Source organism: Nylanderia fulva, unplaced genomic scaffold (genome assembly GCF_048542155.1).
Source record: "Nylanderia fulva isolate GAGA-0341 unplaced genomic scaffold, ASM4854215v1 Scaffold2, whole genome shotgun sequence".
Taxonomy (NCBI): domain Eukaryota; kingdom Metazoa; phylum Arthropoda; class Insecta; order Hymenoptera; family Formicidae; genus Nylanderia; species Nylanderia fulva.
In genome coordinates, this window is record NW_028190263.1 from 8,563,733 (window position 1) to 8,588,056 (window position 24,324).

The 24,324-nt window shown below is 32.7% G+C and overlaps 2 protein-coding genes across 2 annotated transcripts; one reads left to right on the forward strand and one right to left on the reverse strand.

Moving 5' to 3' along the window:
- Positions 1-45: 45 nt before the first annotated feature.
- Positions 46-4,863, forward strand: LOC146723441 (UDP-glucosyltransferase 2-like). Its single transcript, XM_085482187.1, has 5 exons — positions 46-849; positions 2,471-2,890; positions 3,332-3,563; positions 3,633-3,858; positions 4,062-4,863. The coding sequence occupies exons 1-5, from the start codon at positions 445-447 to the stop codon at positions 4,339-4,341; spliced, it is 1,563 nt and encodes a 520-aa protein (XP_085338313.1). The 5' UTR covers positions 46-444; the 3' UTR covers positions 4,342-4,863.
- Positions 4,347-24,227, reverse strand: scaf (inactive serine protease scarface). The gene is given in 13 exon segments (XM_029310535.2): positions 4,347-5,865; positions 6,230-6,480; positions 6,584-6,864; positions 7,134-7,288; positions 7,458-7,682; positions 7,684-7,899; positions 8,100-8,308; positions 8,456-8,804; positions 8,914-9,128; positions 9,227-9,358; positions 9,519-9,627; positions 22,765-23,060; positions 24,039-24,227. Coding segments are annotated over 11 exon segments (2,283 nt in total). The 5' UTR covers positions 9,619-9,627; positions 22,765-23,060; positions 24,039-24,227; the 3' UTR covers positions 4,347-5,715.
- Positions 24,228-24,324: the final 97 nt, after the last annotated feature.

Genomic DNA, 24,324 nt, shown 5'->3' on the forward strand with positions numbered 1-24,324 from the left:
TAAATATAGATGATTATTCGTATTTAATGGCTGGGTTCAGGGGGCGCGCTTTTAGTGCTATGAGCGTGCTCCACACTTGTTTCACTTTTAGCGAGTAACAGAGACATAATGATGCTGTCAGCGCTAAATAGCGTTTCCTTGAACTCAATATCAGTCTTATAATATGTGTTCAGCAAGTTAGTAGATGTGTATTATTGCACATTAAAAATATACTGCATAGAATAATAATCAATTTATTTATTAAAAGAGTGTTTAAAATATAATTAAATTTTTAATTACGGAACTATAAAATTATTGTTTAAATAAATAATTAAATAAAATATAATAAAATAGAATCCGAATAATTTCAAATTTCAATAGAAATTTTTTCCCAAGAAAACAGTTCATACCATCAATTATTTCTGATATTTCAAGTGTTCACACCGAATTGTGAGTGAGTGAAAAATGCAGATGTTAAAAGTCATATTTCTTTGGTTGTTCTGCTTATCGACATGTCATGGATATCGTTTGCTCGGGCTTTTCCCCTATCACAGTAAAAGCCACTTTATTATGTTCGAACAATTGATGAAGGGTTTGGCTAGGAAGGGTCATCAGGTCGACGTAATCAGTCCCTTTCCATTAAAAAAACCTTATCCGAATTACAACGATATTGTGAAGCTTGCACCGCCTATGACATTAATAAACAATGTGTCGTACGAAGTCATGCAAGTTGTGTTGAGCACGAATCCAGTACATGCTATTTCAATAATGGCAGGCAATGATGTTTGCATGTATTTAGAAAATCCGGCGATACAAGAGCTGACGCGTAATCCACCGAAAGATCCACCTTATGATGCGGTATTTATGGAAGTACGTGATATACAGTGTCCGTATATATTCCTTTCTTCAATTCATATACATAAGTAAAAGTCTTTTTATTAACATCAAAAAGAATATATAAATGTCTACTTTTTAATTTTTTTCTCTCAAAAAATATAATTTTTTTTAGTACTATATTCTATTCCCGTACGGTATTTTAGATTTCAGATACATAAAAATTTGAAATGTTGCTATATAGCAGATACATAGTAACACATATAAATTATGTATTAAATACATGTTTAATACCGATAATTATGTATTTCATACGTATCTGTAATATTGTAAATGCGTCTAAAATGTATATATAGGTTATTTATTTATGTACACATACAGGGTATATCAATTATTGTGTAACTTTTTCTACAGTAAAAACCAGAAAAGTGAAAAATTTCTTTCAATCACACATCGATTTAATTTTAATATGATTCTCTATGTAACACTGTCTGTGTCGCTTGCTGAAAAAAAATTATTTCTAAAACTAAATAAGATATAAACTATTATTATGTGCGATTACTTATTGTAATTTGTAATTGTGGTTTCTTTTTTATTATGAGAAATAATGTAAACAGAAATCGGTTCAAAAATAACGAAAAATACGAAGATTGGATAACAATTAATAAAAGTAAAAATATTTTTATGATTAGATTAGATTAGATTTAGTATTAACATCGGAAAAGATACTATTATCTCATCGGTGGTATTAATTAGTTTTATTTTTTACAATATAATAAGATATAATCAAATATGACAAAAATTAATTTACTTTATGGTTGATTATAATAGGATATAAATAAAAAAGGATAATAAAATATATTAATATCTAAAATTTAAAGATAAAATAACGCATACACAAGTATTCTTTAGAAAAATGTTAGCTATCATAGGCTACATAATTTAATTCCCGAATTTTTATTGTGTACATCATTTTAATTTATCAAATTTCTATGATGTACATAATAGAAACCTATCTTCGTGTGAACGTATATCTCTGTCAAATCGTGAAGAGTCGAAACTCAAATCACGAAACTCGAGAACGTTTCGAATATATAATAAATAATTTGCCCCACACGATACTGCGGGATAGATAGTTAGAAAAAAAGAAAGACTAACTATACTAAAGCGAACTAAATGTTATGTGCATACGTCTACCCCTTGTTGTCAATTTCGCAAGTATGACCTCGAAAAAATTACGAGACTGCACTATTACGCGAAGAGGTAGGAGTTTTGGATACTTCGCTTCTCTTTTGAAGATGATGTATGTGGATATACAATATTTATAAAAATATAGTTCTAAAAATTGTTATGTTTCTGCGTAGAAATCATTTTGTTTAAACTAATTATTTTCTTAATCAATAGTCAATCACATATTCCCGAGGTGTAAAAAGTGAATTCTTTTATTTTATCTCTCAATTGCTGTAATCATTATATTACATGTCAAACGATTGATATATGATAAAGATGATCACTACTGATATGACAATATTATGTAATATATTGAAAACTATCGATTATTAAATCTTTGATCGCAAGTTGCCTTATATATTTTGTATATAATAAATGTTTTTATGTTTTAAGACAGAAAGTTTTTAAGATGTGTATCTTATATTAGCTCTTTGGTGCTCACTGTTTCGGAATCTTCGCGCACTTGTGGAACATCCCTCTGATCGGAGTCAGTTCAGCGACGTTATATCCATGGCTACCATCAATAATCGCTCAACCAGAAAGTTTGGCTTTCGTCCCGAACAATTGTGTAAGACTCGCTAGTCCCATGAATTTCTGGCAACGTTTATACAATATGGTGCACACGCTATATAATACGTTGTACTTCAATTATTTCACGAGAGCGCAAAATGAGATAATAAGAAAGAACTTTGGACCTGACATGCCGGGTGTACGGGAACTGGAGTCCAAGGTGGCGTTGATCCTCATCAATTCCAACATCTCTCTACATGGGATCCAACCAATGACACCTGCCGCCGTGGACGTAGGGGGACTGCATGTCCAGGATGAAGGCTTAACGTTGCAACCTGTAAGTCGGTTCTTTCGCTCTATATCGTTAGAGAAGAATCGTTTCCACTTTATCCATGTGACACACAATCGCACGATATCGTTCGGGAAAATATTAAAGGGAAATATTAAGGGAATATTAAACAATTAATATTTCATTTAAAAAAACGCATTAAAGGACGAGTGAAATGTGAATTCTTTCACACAGTTTTTATATTTGTACATTTCGAAAAATGGAACTTCAAGGATCAACCTGTTGACTTGTCATCAATGTTTCGAAAGAAGAAAAGTTACTGATAACATATGAGTTGAGATAAACTTAAGTGATAGAGAATATTATCTCGTTTTTCTATTTTTATTATTATTCATGCGATATAAATAATAATGTAAAAGTATAGCGTAAAGAACAAATATGTACGTACGCATACATCAATTAATTTCGCGTCAATAATTTTTTTCGCAGGATTTGGAGAAGTGGATAAACGATGGCAAAGACGGTTTCGTCTATTTCACTTTCGGCTCGATGGTAATGATCGAGACGTTTCCTCGTGAATTTCTGAATATAATGTACGCTTCCTTAGGCAAAATAGCACCCGTGCGCGTTTTAATGAAGGTACCGAGACCGGAGAAATTGCCACCCGGTTTACCCAAAAATGTTTACACGTCATCTTGGATGCCGCAGATTACAATAATGAGTAAGGGAGATTATTTTGTAGAAAATATAAAATTGTCCAACATGTAAGTAATACAACATGTTGTCATAGAGCATCCTAAGATAAGAGCCTTCATCACACATGGCGGACTCATGGGCACGCAGGAAGCGATAACATACGGCGTCCCAATGATCGGTATACCACTCTTTGCCGATCAATTTATAAATATTGATGTAGTCGTTGCCAGAAACAGTGCCGTGAAATTAGATCTTCATAAAATGACGGAAAAAGACATGGACGCGGCCTTAAACGCAGTCTTATGGGATCCTATATACAGGTGTGCATATACTATCCCAATCTTTTTCATTTAATAAAATTCAATATAAATTGTTTATACAGACGAAGAGGAGAAAGAATATATGTATATTTATGCATTTGCAGGTGTATACACGCAATATATAATTCATAATTATTTTTAAGTTGTTATAAATGTTTTACTTGTTATTAAATTGTACATTTTTCGGAATTTCTTTGTTTCAGAGAATCTGCTCGAAATCTGTCTGAAAAATTCCTCGATCGACCGATGAACGCACTTGACACTGCCATTTATTGGACTGAATATATAATTAAACATGGCAGTGATGCTTTACGATCGCCCGCAATGGATTTGACCTGGTTTCAATTATATCTCATCGACGTGCTTATCTTTCTTCTATTTTGTATAATAATTATTATCATCGTAGTAATATTCATAGTGCGTTTATTGTTGAAAATGAGTGGAAATAATCACAGTTCATTATATTCAAAGAAAAGGAATTAATCACATTAAGTTTAAATAGACGCATTTATTGTTCTTTATTTAATACATATTATGCATTTTAAAAGACAACAGTTATATTTTTAATAAATACACTGTCGAATAATGAAGGACGAATAAAGAATAATTTTATTTTTTATAAAATTATGATAATTTTTCTCTTCTCTGGTTTTCTGTAACAATCATAAATCATATATATTTGATTTACAAACAAGCACCAAAAAATCTTGACTTTAAATTTTAACAATCAATAGCGTAGATGTGATAGCATATTCCGTGGAAAAATCAATTTAACATTGATTTAACTCGTACAATGTGTTTAATAATTTGAATCTTGGTTTTTGTATCCAAATGGTATAATTTTGGCAGCATGATGTCATGATAAGGCATAACAGTATCAGAGCGTATAATATAACAAATTTATTATATTTACATTTATATTTTTGATTTTACTAATTATAGATATTTTAAATAAAAAAATTTTTTGACACAGAAAAAATGTGAATACACATACCTTGTAATATTGATTTGTCTTATTTTGATTATAATACACTGATATTACATTTCAAAAGAAAAATAAATATGTTAATCCGAAAATAAAAACAATTATTTGTTTTTTTTTATTTACTGGCAATTTATACGCTTAAAAAGCAATTATATAACTACTAATAGAAACGTTGTTCAGGAATACAAATTAAAAAGGTGTGTATCTTTTATTAATAAATTAATAAAATTATTAATTTATTAATAAATTAATTGTAATAATTCTTTTAATATTTTTCTTAACAAATATTTATTGATGTAATATAAATTTTTCCGACAAATTTTCATATGACTTAATTTTATCATTTATACGATTTTCTTATATATGTATAAAATTTTTGCATTGCATCAGGTAAATAAATACGTTTGCGTCTAAAATCTAGGAGTTTATGTATTTATTTTTATTGTCATACAATTGCTCTGATCTGTCTTATTCCGATACTGAATAATAATTTGATTTTACTCATATTGAGTTTATTATGCGAAACAATTCTAGCAGTAAGTATTTATTATTATATAGGAGTTTTGTAAGATTAATAATAATAATTTCGAATAATAATATCCAAAAATGTAGCATAAAATATTTTAGCATACTTTGAATATATCGGCAACGTAATATAACGCTATTCATTATTTCTAATTATTTCCGATAATTGTAACGCCCTTTTTTTTCTCTCTCACGACTTAGCATACAATCTATTAAAACCACTAATTATTTTCGGCAGCATTACGTTAATTCGATTATATGAATGCGTCTGTTGTCCGTTTTAACATTCATGAGTATTAAAAAAATATGTTACATAACAGTATAAATATATACTGCATTTGTAGTTTTTATACTGGCGGCAGATATTCATTTCCCGCTGGTAAGTTACTCTTTCGATAGTCGTAACCATCATCGATATTGGATGGTGCGGTTTCTACATTAGGTTCTGACATTATCTGTTTCAGCCAGGTAACGTCAATTGGAGAAAATGTCGCCACCTAAGAGATATATAAAAAATTCATAAAACTCTGCGTAAAGATAATAGGATTATAACATGTAAAAAATGGAAATAAAATTGTTCATGCATAAATGCGTTCAAGAAGAAACGATGATTTTTTTTATTGTCTATGTAAAAAGTGATATGATTTTTCCTAACTTCTATTATATTATCTCTATTATAACAAAAAATTATAATTCAACATAATTCGAATAATCTTCAAAAAATGGAAATTTAATTATTTATAAATATATGCGTATGCGTGTGCGAATTATAGTTTGAAATTAATTTGCACGTGAAATTATTACCTCGTAATCGCGGCAAAAGAAAAATTGTCTTAATTGGGAGTGATAAATCATACATACCTGGTTTGTAGGTAAGCATCCAGTGTCTTGACTGTAAATTCCGGCAATATGATATGCTCCCTTGCCATCGTAGCAAGCTAACGGAGCTCCGATATCGGCTTGACACATGTTATTGTCGTTATGTGCTTTACCACAGATTACGTTATGCGCGATATTGATGTGAGATTCTGCGCCCAAAACGCGATTTTGACAAACATCGCGCGACAGAAGATCCACGTCAACCATGTGCATGATGGCTCCAGCGTAATGCGCTAAATTCATATTGCATTTGTATATGTACTTGTCTGTCTCCTCATCTGCTAAGTAAATCTCTAAAGAGATCCTCTCGAACGATAGAAACGTAAACACATGTACCTTGTAATATTGACTTGCCCCATCCCGTCACTATGCATTGCGATGGTTCTTGCACTTGATAATCGTCAGGAAGGCACAACGTATTGATGTGTAAATTAAAAGTCGTGGGATGTTCCAGGAGTAACACGGCAGTATCATTGCTGGAGAATCCTTGCACGAATCCAGGATGATACTTGATCGTTCGTACTGGGATAATTTCGAACGGGAGTGGTTCCTCGTATGCAAGTTCGTAACCCAATTTCCATTCTCCGAGTTTCACGGATAATTCGTTGGGTGCAAATCTGAATGTAATTCAAATATTTTTAATCACAAGTTTTCTTTTTTTTTTAATATTACCTAATTGACGACATCGGATTTAAAGAGATAGAGAGACACTTGATTTTATTTATAACTTTATATATATATATCATGTAATAAAAATAACTTTTGAAGAATCAGGATGCACATCTTTAATGTATAAAAAATGCTGTGCATAATATATATGGATAAATTATAAATTAAAATTTAATTCTCTGAGCTTTGTTGCAAATTGTCTAGAAGTGAGTTTTACCTATTTACGCAACTGGCAGCTGTGAGAACGACATCCGGAGATACCAGCGCGCCGGAACACAAGATCTTACGTTCTTCCGACCACAGAACCATCGCTTGCCACGGGATCTCACCGAAAGCCGCATCGGTTATCCTGAAGCCGGCTGGACGTTGCTCCTTTTAGCATATCAAAATACAATTTCTCAAGTTACTGATATAAATATATATATATCCTTTCGTAATATTAGCATTTATATAAGTAGCGCTGGACTCTTCAGTTTTCAAATGTTATAATCCACAAATACTTGTAACAAAATTACTTTTGCAGATTATTTCGAATACTTACATAATTTCTCACTCCGCATGGATTATTCGGCAATTGCGGCACGAAGGGAATGATACGCTGATCGGTTGAAACGGGGTCGTATGGATTCTTGATGAAGGGCGTGGGAGTACTAATCGGGATTATAGGAACCTGGGTAGAAATTGGTATCACACGTTGCGGTATCAAGTCAGAAAAGTCTGGCTCCAGAGGCACAACGTTCGTGGGTTGCTGTTGCTCGTGAATCGGGCGGCGGCGGCGGCGGTGGCTTAGGAGTAGTCTTGATAGGTAATGGTGTAACCGGCTTCTTTGGTGTTACCTTCGCAATGTTCAGAAACGATGGAAAGCCCTGCTCGTCGAAGCCACCGGTATAATTGGCTGGTAGATTACCCGTCGGCCACGGATCCACGTAATTCGGGTCGCGGCAACACTTGCCGACCACTCCGGTCTCGGAATTTCTGCAGCTCTGCAAAATGAACGATCTGTTTTATTACGAGACAAATTTTATTTCTTAAACTTTTATTTATTTTTCTTTGTTTCGTATATTTTTATTGCGCCAGTGGACAAAATTTCCATCATCAGTAAAGAATACAATTAATTTCGAAAGAGTGCTTTTAATCATCATTGACAGTTAAAATATTTTTCTTTTAGCAATCCATATCTTACGCTTAATGGAACACGTCGTAAAAGTTGTTTGCTGGTAAGCGTGACTGGTTGTTGGCTAATTACTCCTTCCAACGTACAGTACTGCTCTTCTACGCAGAGTAAGGCAGCCGCGCATCCGGCTTGAACCGGAAACTGGAAGACCGCAGAATTGGAGCTCGTAGGAGCTGGCCTGAGTGGAGGAAAAACTGGCTCGCCAGCACTAGCATCGCCTGCAATATTAATTCATACACAAATTATAATTAATATACAAATAAATATACATAACGCGTTCTTTGAATTGTTATATACATTATTTTTATAATTTTGACAGAAAATTATAATATGATATAAAGGATAACTGATAAATTGTTGCATACCTGTTTGGTATTGTTCCTGTTGATTTGTATCGGCAGGTATTTGATTGTAATCAATCGGATCCTCTTCAGTCGGTGTATTGCTGAGATGAATCGGATTAGTAGATTCGATCACGTGTTTATCGTTTTGCGCGGTCTGCAATTCCGCATTATTTTCCGCGGGCTTCAATTCAGCAACATCCGCTTGATTATTTTCTCCGTACGGGACGTATCTCTGATCGTTCTCCAGACTTGGTTCTGGATATTGGTTAGGAGGTTTTAGCACCGTATTAATTTGATTGCCGTACGGCGAGCTATTTAAATCGTATCGCACGGTACAACACGTTTCACGGCTCAACTTGCACTCTTGCACCTACATACATACGTGTAAAACGTTACATACATGAATTGTTAAATCATGAAGTGTAAACTGTATTTTAGTTCAGTCGTGTAAGGAATAATGATGAATGAAATGGTCTCACTTGTCCTGGCCGAATAAAGCCTTGTTTCAAGGGATGCACGTATCCGTCGATGCACAAGCTTTTGGCTACACAGATTTGATTTTGACCGCTGCAACTGACAGTGAAACCATCTACAGCATTGGGATAGGATTGATCGGAAGACTGATACACATATTCGGGATTGTATTGCTTCTGCGATTCCGATGGTCTATGCGCTTCGTATCCTTTAAATGTGTCTGCTTCGCAACGACATTATATAATAATAAGATACGTTTTAATTTCTCATTATAAAATTACGTAAAATAATTCAACATGTTTCAAAATAGAGCCTTACTTTGCTGAGATTGATCCAAATTAAATTGCGTTTGACCAGTCTGTTGCGGAACAATGTTTTCTACATAACTAGGAAACACGCTGTTTTGTTGAATTTGGGAAGCACCATTGTCATACCAGGCGATTTGATCTTCTGAAATGTCGCTTAACTAAAGTATTTCTGACATATAAAAAATTTAATATAATTAAATCATTAAATTAAAATACAAAATTTCTATAGAGAGAATGCAAAACTCCCTTCTCTCGACAAAAAATACGTGTTACATAAATTCTGCAATTGCGTATATACTGACGTGTCTGCAGTTCAGGTGGCAATAAGGCTCCGTAGGGGAGTCCACGTGTATGCGTAGCTAACGCTACTATAAATAGTAGCATTTCTAGCCGTGGCCTCATCGTGAAAATCTGTAGGAAGAAAACTAATGCATTAAACGAATTCATTATTTCGATTTCTATGACGCGATTTCTATGTCTGGATGGCCAATAAATAAGATTCCATCCATTCCATCAACATCAGTTGATGTCATTGTGCGAATCGCACAATATACCTATACGAGAAGAAAAAAAAAAGAAAAGATTTTTGCATACCGGCAGTGACCGGCAGACCGGTTTTTCTAAAATATCTCGAATCGTATAAAATGCTATATAAAAGTTGTGTAAACTTTTGCTTGCTTTTTTTAACACACATGGTATATTCGGTGAATCATTTTAAGAATGTGACGATATAAAATTGTGTTTAAAGGATATTTTATTATAATTTTATTACACCTCCTGTTATTTACCTGTTTTAGCAACTATTATACGATATGCGGAGGAACAGAACGACGGGGGATTATAGTTATAAAATTGCATACGCGTGGATGACGTGGATGACGTGTGGAATAAGGTTGAGAGTTGCATTATTTTTGTGCGTAGGAATATAATTCATTCATAGTGCATCTGCATCTTTGGCGCGACGCTAATAAGATAAAAATTTATACACGTGTTACGTTTTTCTTTTCTTTTTTCCTTTGCATATGCGATTACACGGTTAATGTTCGATATAAAAAGATTGCGGGCTCACATGTTCTTGTAAAAAAAATAATTTAAATCATTTAAATGTCATGGTTTCTTTTTGGAATACCATTTGATATTTCAGGTTTTTTTAAATCAAAAAACCACCTCTCTCTCTTTCTTTCTCTCTATATCTCTATTGATAGTTAATAACTGATATAAGCTGTAAGATTAGCATTTTGCGACATGTAAATTTACACACATACTTATATATAATCTTAACATATAATCTAAATATCGTGTTGATGTTATCTCAATATCTCGCAATATGTGCAGACCATACCTACCTCAGACGCAACATAATGCGACATCTCAAATTGATTATTCAAATGGTAGTTCTAAGTGATTCAAAAATAAGATATGATTTTTGATACACCTTATATGTTTCCTCCAATATTGCATAAGCGCGTGGAATGGCAGATATCGATAGCGAGGCGTGTAAATGGGAACACTTTCGTTTCGTTTCGTTATTCTCTATCGATGGAATAATCGCGTTCAAGGATTGTGTGATTTTTATTGTTTGAGCATTTTATATGAAAATTATTCAGCTGCTCGAATATACATATATTATATAAAAAAATCAACGCTTATTTGTTCGGGCGCCAGTGTAAGTGCTAACACATCCTTCTATCAATGATGTCATCTCGCTCGATTAGGTCAGGTCAGGGCCACCGTTGGCAAACGCGGGCGTGAAAGACAGAACTGTATTCCGATATTTGCGAAATTCCACTGGCATTACCGCTGATGATTTGCGATTACGCTTCTATTCTAATTTAAATCAAGTGTCATATACTATATCAATTCAGCTTTTATGTAATCAGACGAAATCAGCATAACAGCAGTATTGACAATTCATTTAAATTTAATTCTCTTAACTCTTTATACATTAACTCTATATACAGTCGTTAAAAAAATTAAATAAATCGAATCAATCATCAATTTATAATAATGATAAATAATAATAATAATAATTAATATTAATAATTAATTATATTAATTAATCAATTATGAAAAATTATTGTCATGTCAAACGTAACACGAAGAAATATATAACGAAATATGTGTAATGGATGACAATCGATTAATATATTCATAATAAAATAATGTCTGAACTATTGAATACATATATCTTGTTGCGGTCAAATTTTATGAGTCATACGTGCGTGTCATCGCAAAAATCTTTATGGAATTCGAGTCTCGAGAGAAAGAGAAAGAGAGAGACGAACGTGATGAACGCATTACGGATTTCCCGTATTTAGTCTCCGATGATCTAACTAAAAACTTGCTTCGCAATTCAGCGTAAATGTTTTGTAAGAATAACGAGCGCGCGTGCAAATTACACGCTCTATTCATGTCTAAAATTATACCGTAAAAACTTCAATTTGATACGCCTGTCAAATTTACGCGATAATTTTTCATCCGCAATCAATTCTCAAGAACACAGCTTCCAGAGCTACAATCGTAAGTCGTAAGAGATAAATATGTTTTCTGCGCGAAACAATTGCTAAATATTGATTTGAATGAAATAAAAAATTTTTAATCTATCAAAATTACATTAATTTAAAAAAAAATTTAAATCGTAGTTTTTATTTACTATTTTTTTCCACTTTCTATTAATAAATGAGCTGTTCAATTAAACTGTAATAGTGTTTAATAATGCATAAAACATTTCACGAGAAAAATCAATTTTACATATACCAATATTTCTAAAAAACAAGAGGCAGTTTAGTCATATTAACGACTAAACAATATTCTACATAACGACAAAACGTAAACATGAAATTTTTTATTAGAAATGTTATTTAATGTAAATTAACACAGTATTGATATGATTTTAGTAATTATAAATTTCATTTTTCATAAACGTGTTGGTTATAATTTAATCAACCAAGTATATTATAAAAATTACAGCGAGGAAGAAATATCAAGTATTATATATTTGTATTGATTTGGTTAATGTAAAAATATGAGATTTTTTCAGCGTCTACGAGGATTTTGATTATTTTTGCACATACATGCGAAAAAATAATACAGGCATTCGCAGTCGCGACGAACTTTGTAAAAGATTTTGTACTTTCCACTTTCGAAGTTTGCGTACTATATTACTTTAGCGGCTGTTAAAGCGGCGAATAAAAATAATAACAGCAATTGCGAAGGGAAGGATTAACAGCGCCGAGCGGCGGGAGAAAGTGCGAGTGCGAGAGGTAGTATACGTGTATCGAGAAACGCCGAAAATTCACGGTGCGTTCGATTTCCACGGATAAGCGCCAGTCGGACCGTCAAAATATTATTTTGCAAATGTGTCCTCCCGGCTCGTACGCACACTTTCACGTTTATACATTAATGTTACTACTTTCTCCTTCATTGAATTACGCAGATTACTCGAGTATCGCGCACAAATCAAACTTCGATACATCGAACTCGCGCGTGATTTGGCGCGGCGCATCCTAATAATTCGAATCTGGAGCCGAAATTCATCGAAATTGAGATCCGGGTTCGCGCTCTCTCGAATCATCTCGTCTTCGTTTATACTACGACACAGAAACGAACCATAGAAAATTCGCCTCTTTCCTTTTCTTCTTCTCTCTGCCTCTTGCTCTCACGCTCTCTTTCTCTTGCGACACGAAGACGCATAAATAATTTGTCCATTTTGACGCAGTTTGTCGGACGTTTTTGTAATGCGGGTGTAATATGCATATACATCGTAAATACTTAAATATTCACGTCCTCATTAATAACTCCAATCGATGGCCGAATAGCTGCCAAGTAGAAACTTACTTTCGATTTGTCAATCAATAAGTACTTTCACCGATACGACATCTCGCTATACATAATTAAGACGATCACATAATTAACAGCCGAATTCGGCTATTGAGATGTATGAAAGATTTTGATAATATAGATTGTAAAATAGGAGTGCGACACAAAAGAATATATATGCAAACGTTTAAAGAGCGCGATTCTACTTTAAAGTATTAACATCAATTTTATATTGAAATATAAATTTTTTTCAGTTTTAATTATAGAAATAAATATTTTTATCTCTTCGATCTATGTATCGTTGAATTTATTTGTTTAATAAACAAATAAATTTAAACAAGTTCTGATGTATTTCAACTTTTGCTACGTAACTAAATTTTAATACTATGCATGCAATTCTAACATTATCTATATTAAAATTATTTGTGATTTATTTTTTGAATATTTAATTATTATATATGATGTCATTATGTTACCTCATCTTCTATTTTACCGTAAAAAATACATCTGAATCTTATTGACACTAGTAGAAAATAAAAAAGTTGAAATAAAAAAAAGGAATTTATAATTATTCATACTGTTAGACTCTCGAACTAGAATCTCTCTCGAGGAAAAAATAATTTTGAAAATACTGTATTCAAGACCTTTCTTATATCGAGCCTTTCGATCTATCCGGTGAAATGTCAGCGTAACACACTTGATACTTGGCTTACATAGCGCTTCATCAATCAATTTTCGAATAAAACGATATTTTTGTAGCAACTAATAAATGAGCGTCTAATGAAGCTATAGTTCCTCGTTACGTCAAGTATTTTGTTCAAATCAATGTTACAGCGAAATCGATTGTGTATTTTTTTTTGCTCAATTTCCCTGTCCAATGACTAGTCTATGATATTAACAAACATGATGTTTTTGGGTCGCTTGAATTCTAGGTCGTACATACATATACGTATACTTCTGTAAAAAAAAAAAAAGAAGCAATCCTATAGCATTCATCGATCTAACTTTCCAAAATATACGTCTGATAGCGAGGTGGCCGTTTTTTAAAGGCGTTATCCTTCGATCTCACACGTCGCAGCCTCTTGTAGAGATGAAATTTATGACAGTTACGCGATCAGATTCGCGTGATTAAAATGCAAAATGCGCGAAGAAAAAAGTGATTAAACGTACTTTCATCTTCTTTACTTCTCTTTTATGGAAATACTTAGATATCCAATACAATTTTTCATTCGAATAATCACATCGGAGTGATAACTGTCAAGATTTTGCTGATTTAAAAGGCTATATAAAACCGATATTTTTACATGAAAATAAACGAAGAAATCAAAATGAAAGTCAACTTTTGTAACTGGATTAATTATGAATTCTTACTCTTACATATTTAATATATTCTAATTAGATTCATAATTCAATCCGATTATAATTGCATGCCTCTTTACGACTGCATGATTTTAATGAGATCTTTTTAACGGCACCATTACGTAATGTACATTTAGCATTTTTTGATATCGTCATTACACCGTAAGGTCTGTCGCCGAAAGAACTCACGGTTCCCTTCGCTTGTGAGATCGACGACGATCCGCAGGAATAAGTGCACGAGACCGATCCGTCCGTCGAAAGACGACGACATCGCCGATCGCCGCGAAGGAGAGAAATTAAAAGTCGGGCAGGCATCACACTTCCCGGAAATTCGAACGTTCTCCTCTCTTTCTATCTCTCTCTCTCACGTGCCGGAGAATTTGACCTCCTATTACTCTCGCCGACCGCGGTATGCATTTTACTTTTGGGAAAGTTTTGGGCCGGAGCTCACGCGCGTGGGACCGGCAATAAGGCGCCGTTTCATTTTTTCAGACCCGATCTACATAGAAAGGAGCAAGGTCGCTAAATAATAAACTGCCTCCTCTCTGATGTCATCCGCCGTGCGCGTGAATTATGAAATTCCCTGGCTTTTGCGTGCGTCGTGGGCGATTATCAGGATCGTGATAGCGTTCCCATTGTAGCCCATCTTGTAATAACAGATATGCTTCCCTTTTTCTCTCCAACCAAGGAGATTACTTATTTCGAGGCCTTAATATTAATGCAGCTATTCTTAATATTAAAAATTAGAGAACAAATTATAAAATTATAAATAATATATTATATTAAAAATTAATCAATAAAAAGTATAAAAATTATATAGAGTAGAAAGAGTATAGAAATATGTAAAGCAATATTTTTCACTTCCGTTTTTAATTAATTTCGACGGATTTACCTTACACATATTTGTATAAGATGTCTCTTTTGTGAAAGATTTATTTTGAAATAATTCTATCTATAAATGAATAGTTGAACACTTTTATCTGGAGAGCAATAATAAAGATACACATTATTCTAACTCAATTATATATATATATTGATAAAAGATAAACTTAAACGAGCTACATTAATTCAGGATGGCAAATAAAATTTATTATTACGAATAGAAACACATCAAACATTCGTAATAATAAATTTTGTTTGACATTTTGAATGAATGTAGCTCGTTTAAGTTGGCCTTTAGTTTATCTTTTATCAATTTGTTAAATTCCATACGAGCCAAAACTTTTAATATTTAATAAATTTAGTTCAATTATATATAATTACACTCGTTAATAAAACTCTAGTCGGAGTTTGCAAGATTTTAAAAATGATTTAAAGTTGTGTGATTAATTCTATCTATAAATGAATAGTTGAATATTTTTTCTCGAGAGCAATAAATATATACATTATTCTAACTCAATTATATATAATTATATATAATTACACTTGTTGATAAAACTCTACTCGGAGTTTGCAAGCTTGAAAAAATGGTTTAAAGTTGTGTGATTTTAGGAATAATAAATGACAATAATTTATTGAAAAAAAAATATATCGTAATGCGGGTGGGATTATATCTTAATCGACCTTCTAGCTTTTCACTCGATAAATGCCAATCGACCTCGTAATTAAGTTAACTTTCGCCAGTTATTTGCATTCCACGATTCGGCTATGGACCAATCCCCGTCACCGGCCCCGATCCACCCGCAAAACGTAAAACGAGAAAGCAATCAAGGATGGCCGCGTCGATCCGTCCATCCGGCTCAATTATATCCCCACGTTTCGACGCGAGAAATCTCCCTTTCCTCCTTTACGATATGCTGGATACTTATGAAATATCGAACGCATTCGTGACACTATGTCCGATGACGACGCCGAGTTTGCCAGGATTACATAAACCGTAAACGGAGAGTTCAAAGGTCCGAGATTCCTCGCTCTAGAAGCGCGAATAACCGAGGCCTAACAGTCCCGTCGACCTCGCATAACTTTCAGGAGATACACTTTCGTCATTTCATTTCACTCTCGATATGTACTTGACAGATGTAACGTTCGTAATTTTATATCCGACTGCTCGCGTCAATTTAACTTTTAACTTTCGCGACATTACCAGAATTATAAAACACGGAGAGAATTTTCTCTTAGAATTTACCCTGAAAATATGGAGATATTGGACGAATTTTTTATAAGAGTTTCTCCGATTAATATTTACCACGATCAAAAATATTAATATGTACATAGTAAAATTAATCGAACATATTTTATATCTTATTGTACTAGATATTAATATTTATAATCTAAAGATAAAGATAAATTCTAAGAGAAAATTTTCTCTGGCTAGAAATATTGTTTTTCTAAGAAGAATAAGAACTACGCACTTTTCAACTATGAGTGAGTTAATATAAGAGTCTACGAGTTTTTAAATGACTATCGCTATGTCAATTAAAAGCAGTTAATCTGCGAGTTGTTTGAATAGATTAATGCCGAAAAAAAAACAGTCGACATCAATCTTATTTTTAATCGACACTTTCACTGTTGTGCTAATATCTTCTCGTACTCATACGTGTATTCTCGCGATGATGATGCAATGGGATCTGATTCTCTAGTCTAGATTGTGATAATAAAGATCAATTTAGTTAAGATTCTATCTAAGCTTCTCTCTCTCTCTGTATAGATGAAATCTTTCATAATGATTTATTACGAAATTACTCATGCATATTTTATTGAACGATTTGTTAGAAAATTAAACTGTCAAGAAATGTGTACCATTTTGTTGGACATATTAATATTTGGAAAAAATATAAATACACATATAACTTTTGGAATAAAAAAATTTTAAAAATTAATTTACATGTAATAACATATAATGCATAAAATATGCATTTTTTAAATTAATAAGTATCTCACTTTTTATATTCAATATTTTTTAATATCTTCCTGGCAAGCATTTCTCTTGATAATTTTGCAAATAATTATTTGCAATTGTGTACGATATAAATGGACGAATTGAGAATATTAACAGGAAACTTTTACACAATCTAGACACGTACATACGTTTGACACGTGTAACTGATCGAGTAGAAAATACGAATGAGATTCTGTAATCAAATCTCGAGTACCTTTAATTATTGAGGAAGTCCCGAGAGAAGGAGAAATGCGATAAAATTCTCAACATATGCGAATAGAAAGGCAAAAAATCCAGAATATTTCCAGATGTATCTCTTCCTTTCGTTGATCGAACGGCTAAACTGTAACTGGCTTGACCTTAAAATCGCCATCGGAAATTTAAATATGAATATCTGTTCTCGCGTTTTCGCCACAGCTTGTATTTTCACGCATTAACCTTTTACGTATATATATATCCCCGTGACATGGATTCTATTCATGATCCGAAGACATTGCGACATTGCGAGAAATGGGGGTCCGTGTCGGCCAAAGGTGACGCGTAGATCGTGGTAGGACGACCTGTGCGTCGTAAAATAAACACGCGAATATTTCAACGAAAACGTTTTCGTCCTGTCGCTCTTGCGAAAGAAATCGGTAATTGCATTTATTATTGAAATCGAGTCGCCATTGACCCCTTTTGAATTTGCAAATACTACTTATGATACGCGCGAATTAATTGATTAATCTTTTATTAATGATACAAGTATCATGTATACATATTTTCATAAATCTCGAGATTTACTAACAAAATTTCTTCATTATCCCGCTATAAAAATTGCATAAGAAATATGTTTCCTAAAAAAATTTAATTCCACATTAATTTTGTCGATCTAGTTTCTATGTATGACACACGGACGACTCCCAGATAGATGTTTTTAAGATATATGTCTTTGGGATATCATATCATAAGATTTCTTAATAACGTCTTATGCACCAATTTTGAACATGGTGATATCTGGGCTCTGTACCGACAAACAAAAAAAAAAGAAGTTAAAGATAAATAAAAATATGAAAGATACAAAGGAGAGAAATCAAAGTTGTCAAATTGATACTATCTTAAAAGAGATCTTTTCGGAAGCGACGCGGCTAATCGCAGCAACGAAGACGCTTCCTCTCTTGGGACGAGATAAAAAGATAATCCGTATAAAATATAGCCCGACGTCTGTAAGCTGACGTAAGAATGGCGCTTTGAGATCGACTAAGATACGCAAGAGGTAATAGCTGACTAATTGCGCGTGTGGATTCATATACGCGAAGTGGAGAAAGCAACATTGTGGACCTCGCCGAAGGGCGCGAATGAATGTTCCTCGGCTCGTTTTCTCGTTTGTACTTTCCCACGAGTACGATTAATGATATCTTCGAGGAAGAAATGACTTCGACCTTGAAGAGTCGTTGCCACTGACCGCGCGAGCAACGACTTAGGCTTACAATTAATGAATTTCCAAGGTAGAGAAGTTTGCGCATCTTGGCGAATCAAAGGTACATCATCTGGACGTCCTCCGATCACTCAACCTCGACTTTTTCACGATCCCGCTCGATTTCCGGTAGCGCAAGTTCGCGGATTGCAAAACACATTGATATATTAATGGTCAAACTCGTATCTCGTAAAATAGACGACGCCTTTCTCCATATGCGGAAGGAGACGAATCGCAACATGCAACGTGTCTACGAGTCTAAAATGTAAATTTTATGACATATATATTAACGATATGTCATTATTACCATAATACGAGCGAGATACATTCTCGATCGTGATGGACACGAGGAAGCTGAACAAAAAAGTTGAAATTTTTGAGAAAAAAATACCATCTTATTACGAAATAATGTCTTATTACGAAATAATGTAGCGTATAAAGCGATTCGATCATTATTATAAGACACGTCATATATCTGTTATGCGGATGTATTTATAGCCAGAATTGTGAGTGGCATATCTTTTGTAAAATATTAAATTTACTCATTATTAAGAGAGATGCAAAAAATATATTAATAAATAAATATATAAATCATGCATGCAATCACAACACAAAATATTTTTCGCGCATCGCAGAATTTATTTTTCAAATCTACATTTCAGATTCTGTTATGAAATATTGCAAGACTTGAGAAAAAAAGCGAAATTAACAATCACTATAGCAACCAATATTTTTATTATCGTGACGAACAAAAAACCTTTATGATTCCGAATTAAGTATTTGCATTTAAAAGCTAGAAAAATGTGATTTTCTGTCTGCACTTCTTTAAATTGAATATTATCTATATACGTTTATACATTTGTTTAATATGTATATATGTGTATATATATTTAAAGAAACGTTATAAAATATGCAACATAAAATAGTCACAAATCTTCTCTCTCCTTCATCTTTAAATAAAAATTAATTTTACTCAATAACAAAATAAATGATGCCATTTTTTTATCACGATATTTGAATTGATACTTCAGTAAAGATTATGTTAATTCTTTTCAGAACGTAGAAAATTATTAATTTTATTCAACTATGAAGAAAAATGAACGTTGCAAAATCTTCGACAAACACATGGATTGCTCTTTTATTTGTAGTTGTTTGTTTGACTTAAATCGCATAATTGCGTCATAACATGTTCGTAGTGTATTTAATTAAATCTATGATTGCCACGTTGTGCAAAAATGTCGTTTCCAAATTGTAGTTTAATTATTTTTACAAGGTCACCTCGTGTTTTTTTTTACAATCTTATATATTTAGATTTATTAATCGAAAAATCATCGACGTATTTTTATTCGACTTCTTTTTTTTTAATTAAAAATTAGCGTGCAGCGAGATTCGATGTACTTTGTGAATCAATATTATTATTCTACTCGTTTAAAGGTTACAGATAAAGATCCAGTTCTACAAGATAGTATTTTACAAGATCTCATTTTTATTTATATGCAGAATAATATTCAATAAATTATTTTAAATCGTGAAAGTATTCTTCGTTAAACTTGGAATTGATCTTTTTTCATCAAAAATTGAGACTTAATTGAAAAATGTAGAATATAAAAGAAAATAAAAATAAACTTTAATCGAATTAATAAACTTTCTAAACTATATTCAAGCTATCTTTAAGAATTTCGAGATCTCTTTTATGCAAAATTTTGTTTAAATATGTATCGTCCATCTCATACACATTTATGCTTGAAACTAAAGACAATATGTATTTTTCATATTTCATGAAGTATTATGTATACATTTCTTAAATTCTTAGGAAAGAGAAGGATATGAGAGATCTAAAATGAATTAAATTTCACACAAAAATACATAGAAGCGATTTTTCGTAACTTGTCGACGAGCAGCGAGTTTATTATTTATTATATGTATACGCGCTCACGCGAGAGAATCTTCGCGAGAGAATCGCGGGAATTACCTAATCCGCCTGCGAGAACAATCGGCCCACAGACGCGAAATAAAAAAATGGTAAATTACGACATGACAAAGATGATGGTCTATAATACAAGAAATTAGTAGCGCGCACAAATGATTCAAAGGTTTCCCGGATTAAGGATTCAAGGCCTCAAGCGAGTGCCACCCTACGTTTATTTCGTTTAATTTATGCATACGTATTCGCCTGCTTGGGGTTTATTTATAAATTAGAGAACCTATATCACACAGAGGATATAATCGTTCACAAACGGATTTTAGATTTTATTGTTAGTCATTAGCATATTCAGGATTAGCATCTTGAAATAATTCAGGCGGACGGAAGCATAAAAGATGCAGAGAATGGAAAGAAGGAACAGACCCTTGAAATGGGTTTCGTATACAACCTCTCTACGAGAGAGATCTTTCTTATACTCTCCCATAAATCTGGCGCGTGCTTTTTGCATCGAGATTAAATTATTTTTACCACGAGGGAAGAAAGAAAACAGACAAGCGACATAAATAAACAATTCCCTCCTACATCGTAGATAACAAATCGGCGAATAAATCACAAAAGGTTTGAAAAACGCGAAAATTTATCGATATTTTATTATTCATATTATTCGTCGAAATTATCTATGAAATTGTAAGAGCTTTTTGGCAATTTGGACACGGATTAATTAACACGGTTATTAGCTCGTAAAATTTTTATTGGAATAATTTATTTAAGAAAATTTGCGCGCCCGAAAAAAATTCTAGTTCTTTTCGTTTCTTTTCAAATTTTACAAAAATTTTAAAAGAAACAGCATTATTTTTTTTTTTAAAGATATTTTTGCTCTGTTGCTCACGGTGGTTATTAATTTTTATTGATGAAACGCATTAATCTCGATGTCCTTTTTTACGGCCGAGTATACGATTATTGCATGCAATATATTCGAGAAAAGATTGTTGATTAATTGGATAATCACCGCGTGTAAGCTATAAGTTTAATTGTAATTCATCTCTTTTACACGAAGGGTCTCCTGTCTTTCGTCTTTCGAAAACATCATGCGACCGGAGAAAGGAAGCGGCGAATATTTAGCATTATACAACTCTAATGTCCTACATTCTGACATTAATTTTGAGGGTCCACGAATATCGTGAGCGAGCGATTTTTCTGTCGCTCTAATCTTGCAATATTAAACAAATTTCCCAGGAATGTAGAACTTTATAGATTTTGAATAACATTTCATGAATTAAAAATTCGGATTATATAAAAAAAAGCCAAGTTTTTCAAGTTATTATATACACTTTTTACGATTTGATCTTTTAAATCTTCTTTAAGAGAGATTCTCTAGCAATCTTTTTAAAAAAATAAAAGTGATATTTGTATATAGATTATATAGACAAATATTTATAAATCTATCTAACATATAAAAACTTTATTCAATAATCGATACAAGGAGAGAATTTTTTTTAGAATTTACACTGAAAATCATAGTAATTATGGAACAATATATATGACATTAGAAGAATTTTATAAGTTTCTCTGATTAATATTTACCACGATAAAAAATATTAATATGCACATAGTAAAATTAATCGGACATATTTTACATCTTGTAGTATAGATATTAATATTTTTATTTTCTTCCAATACCATATTGTCCCGCGATTATCATAATTTTTAGGATAAAATCTAAGAGAAAATTCTCTCTGTTATCTTTCAAATATTTTTCATATTGTGCTGAGAAGCGTTGTAAATTAGTTAAAAAAAAATAAATATATTTGTCGCAGATCAGATATCACAGATTTGAGCACAACAAACACACGAAAGAGTGATCTTTATTCACTCGCAGAAATTAAAATCGCAATATATATATATATATATATATGTATATATGCGTATATTTCTTGGCATCTACACAGCATCCAATATCGAACTTGTCGAAATGTTACTGGTTTCGAGTATCACCATGATTGTGCAGCTTGAAAGGTGCGCGAATAAGTGTGACGCGCAAATATGAGTACTCGTACTCTCGTATTCATTGTGCGCGCGCGCTCGATAAATAAACCAAGTGCGTGTACTTACTTAATATGTATCCTCCCGCGTGGAGTGTGTAACGCGCGTGTCGCTTAAAAGAAAGTCAATATAACTGGCGCTGGTTTCGTATCCCTTCTTCTCTTATACCATCCTCCGGTGATCTGGCCAGTACCCCCCTACCATTTTGGTACGCGGATCGCCACTGTCCTTCGGTATCCTACGCTGGTCAACATATTACATTGACTCCTTCGTCGTCCATCCGCGCCAATTTTTTATTCCTCCTGACCGCGCATCGAATTAAGTCACCCATCCCGAATGCATTTTTTTGCGGGATGTCATAAATGCTAAAATTCAAAATGTATTATTATTTTTTTTATCAGACAAAAATTGTATTATTAAATATAATAGTTTTTTTAAGGATAAAATTAATAAGAAATACATAGGTAAATAAAAAGAGAAAGAATTTTGTTAAAATAAAAAGACTAAGGATATTATTCATAATCAAAATAAGAGGCGCTTGTTATCTATGCGAATTCCTGAAACGCACTTCATCAAGAAACACTTTCTTTTTTCATCAATCAGCAATAAGAGATGAAAATTATTCCTACGTCGACATTCCTGTGGAAGGAAAGATCGTTTCTCTCAATCTCGGATATTTATAATAGATATATATGCGCTAAAACGCGGCGCCTACTTATTAATACACTCTATACTTGCGTGCATCTCCCAAAAGTGCATTTTATAAGTGCAAGATGCTTTGCGCGAATCGTTCCTTATTCTTTCTCTTTTTTTGTTGTAAATATAGCGAGATGTAGTGCCACAGATAAATAATAATAATTTTAATATATATAATGGACAAAATAACTGTTTACATTCAATAAATATAATGTTTTAATATTAATGTATATAATAATAATTGGAAAAAAGGAAAAAATAATTATGCAACATTGATATATATATATATATCTACACACATATATTATTATACAAACCTTTATTTACATGATAATAAAATGTCTAACTTTATTAATTTAAAATATTTCAATCAAGAGACTGGATATATACTGAATTGATCAAAGAATTTAAGCAAATGAAAGAAAGCGCGTAGAAAAGTTTACTTTATTAATTCCACCTGTCTCTAGGATCATACTCATCTATGCGAGAAAGATTAGATATATATCAATTTCGATTTTAACGAGAAACATATTTCTCGAGGGCCGAATAAATTGACAAAAAACGTGTTCCCATATCGTGATAATATTCATTATCATCGTGAAAATCGTGCGATGTCGCAACGTATATATCGCGTCATAAATACTCACACTATGTCAGGAGCCCCCGAAAAAGACAGCGATTGGCGAGCGAGGAGGAGAAATGGGCCTTATGACCATGACAGGATGATCCGGGTATCCCGGAATGAGTCGACACTCGACACCCGTTGTGTGCGAGAGAAGAATAAAACACCAAATCTCTAAATATGTACACACGTGGGCGGACAGAACGTGGCCTGGCCCCTGCAAAGAATTCGGTTAATGCGTTAATCGATAGTTGGTCGTGTATCACTTTCTACGATATATCGATGCGTATATCTATATACGATATATCGAG

What these genes read in the sequence shown, in the direction of transcription:
- LOC146723441 (XM_085482187.1), top strand. Translation starts at nt 445, where the DNA reads ATGCAGATGTTAAAAGTCATATTTCTTTGGTTGTTCTGCTTATCGACA. An exon ending in AAGGCTTAACGTTGCAACCT is followed by an intron (nt 2,891 to 3,331) that starts GTAAGTCGGTTC and finishes TTTTTTTCGCAG; the next exon opens with GATTTGGAGAAGTGGATAAA. An exon ending in GCCGCAGATTACAATAATGA is followed by an intron (nt 3,564 to 3,632) that starts GTAAGGGAGATT and finishes ATGTTGTCATAG; the next exon opens with AGCATCCTAAGATAAGAGCC.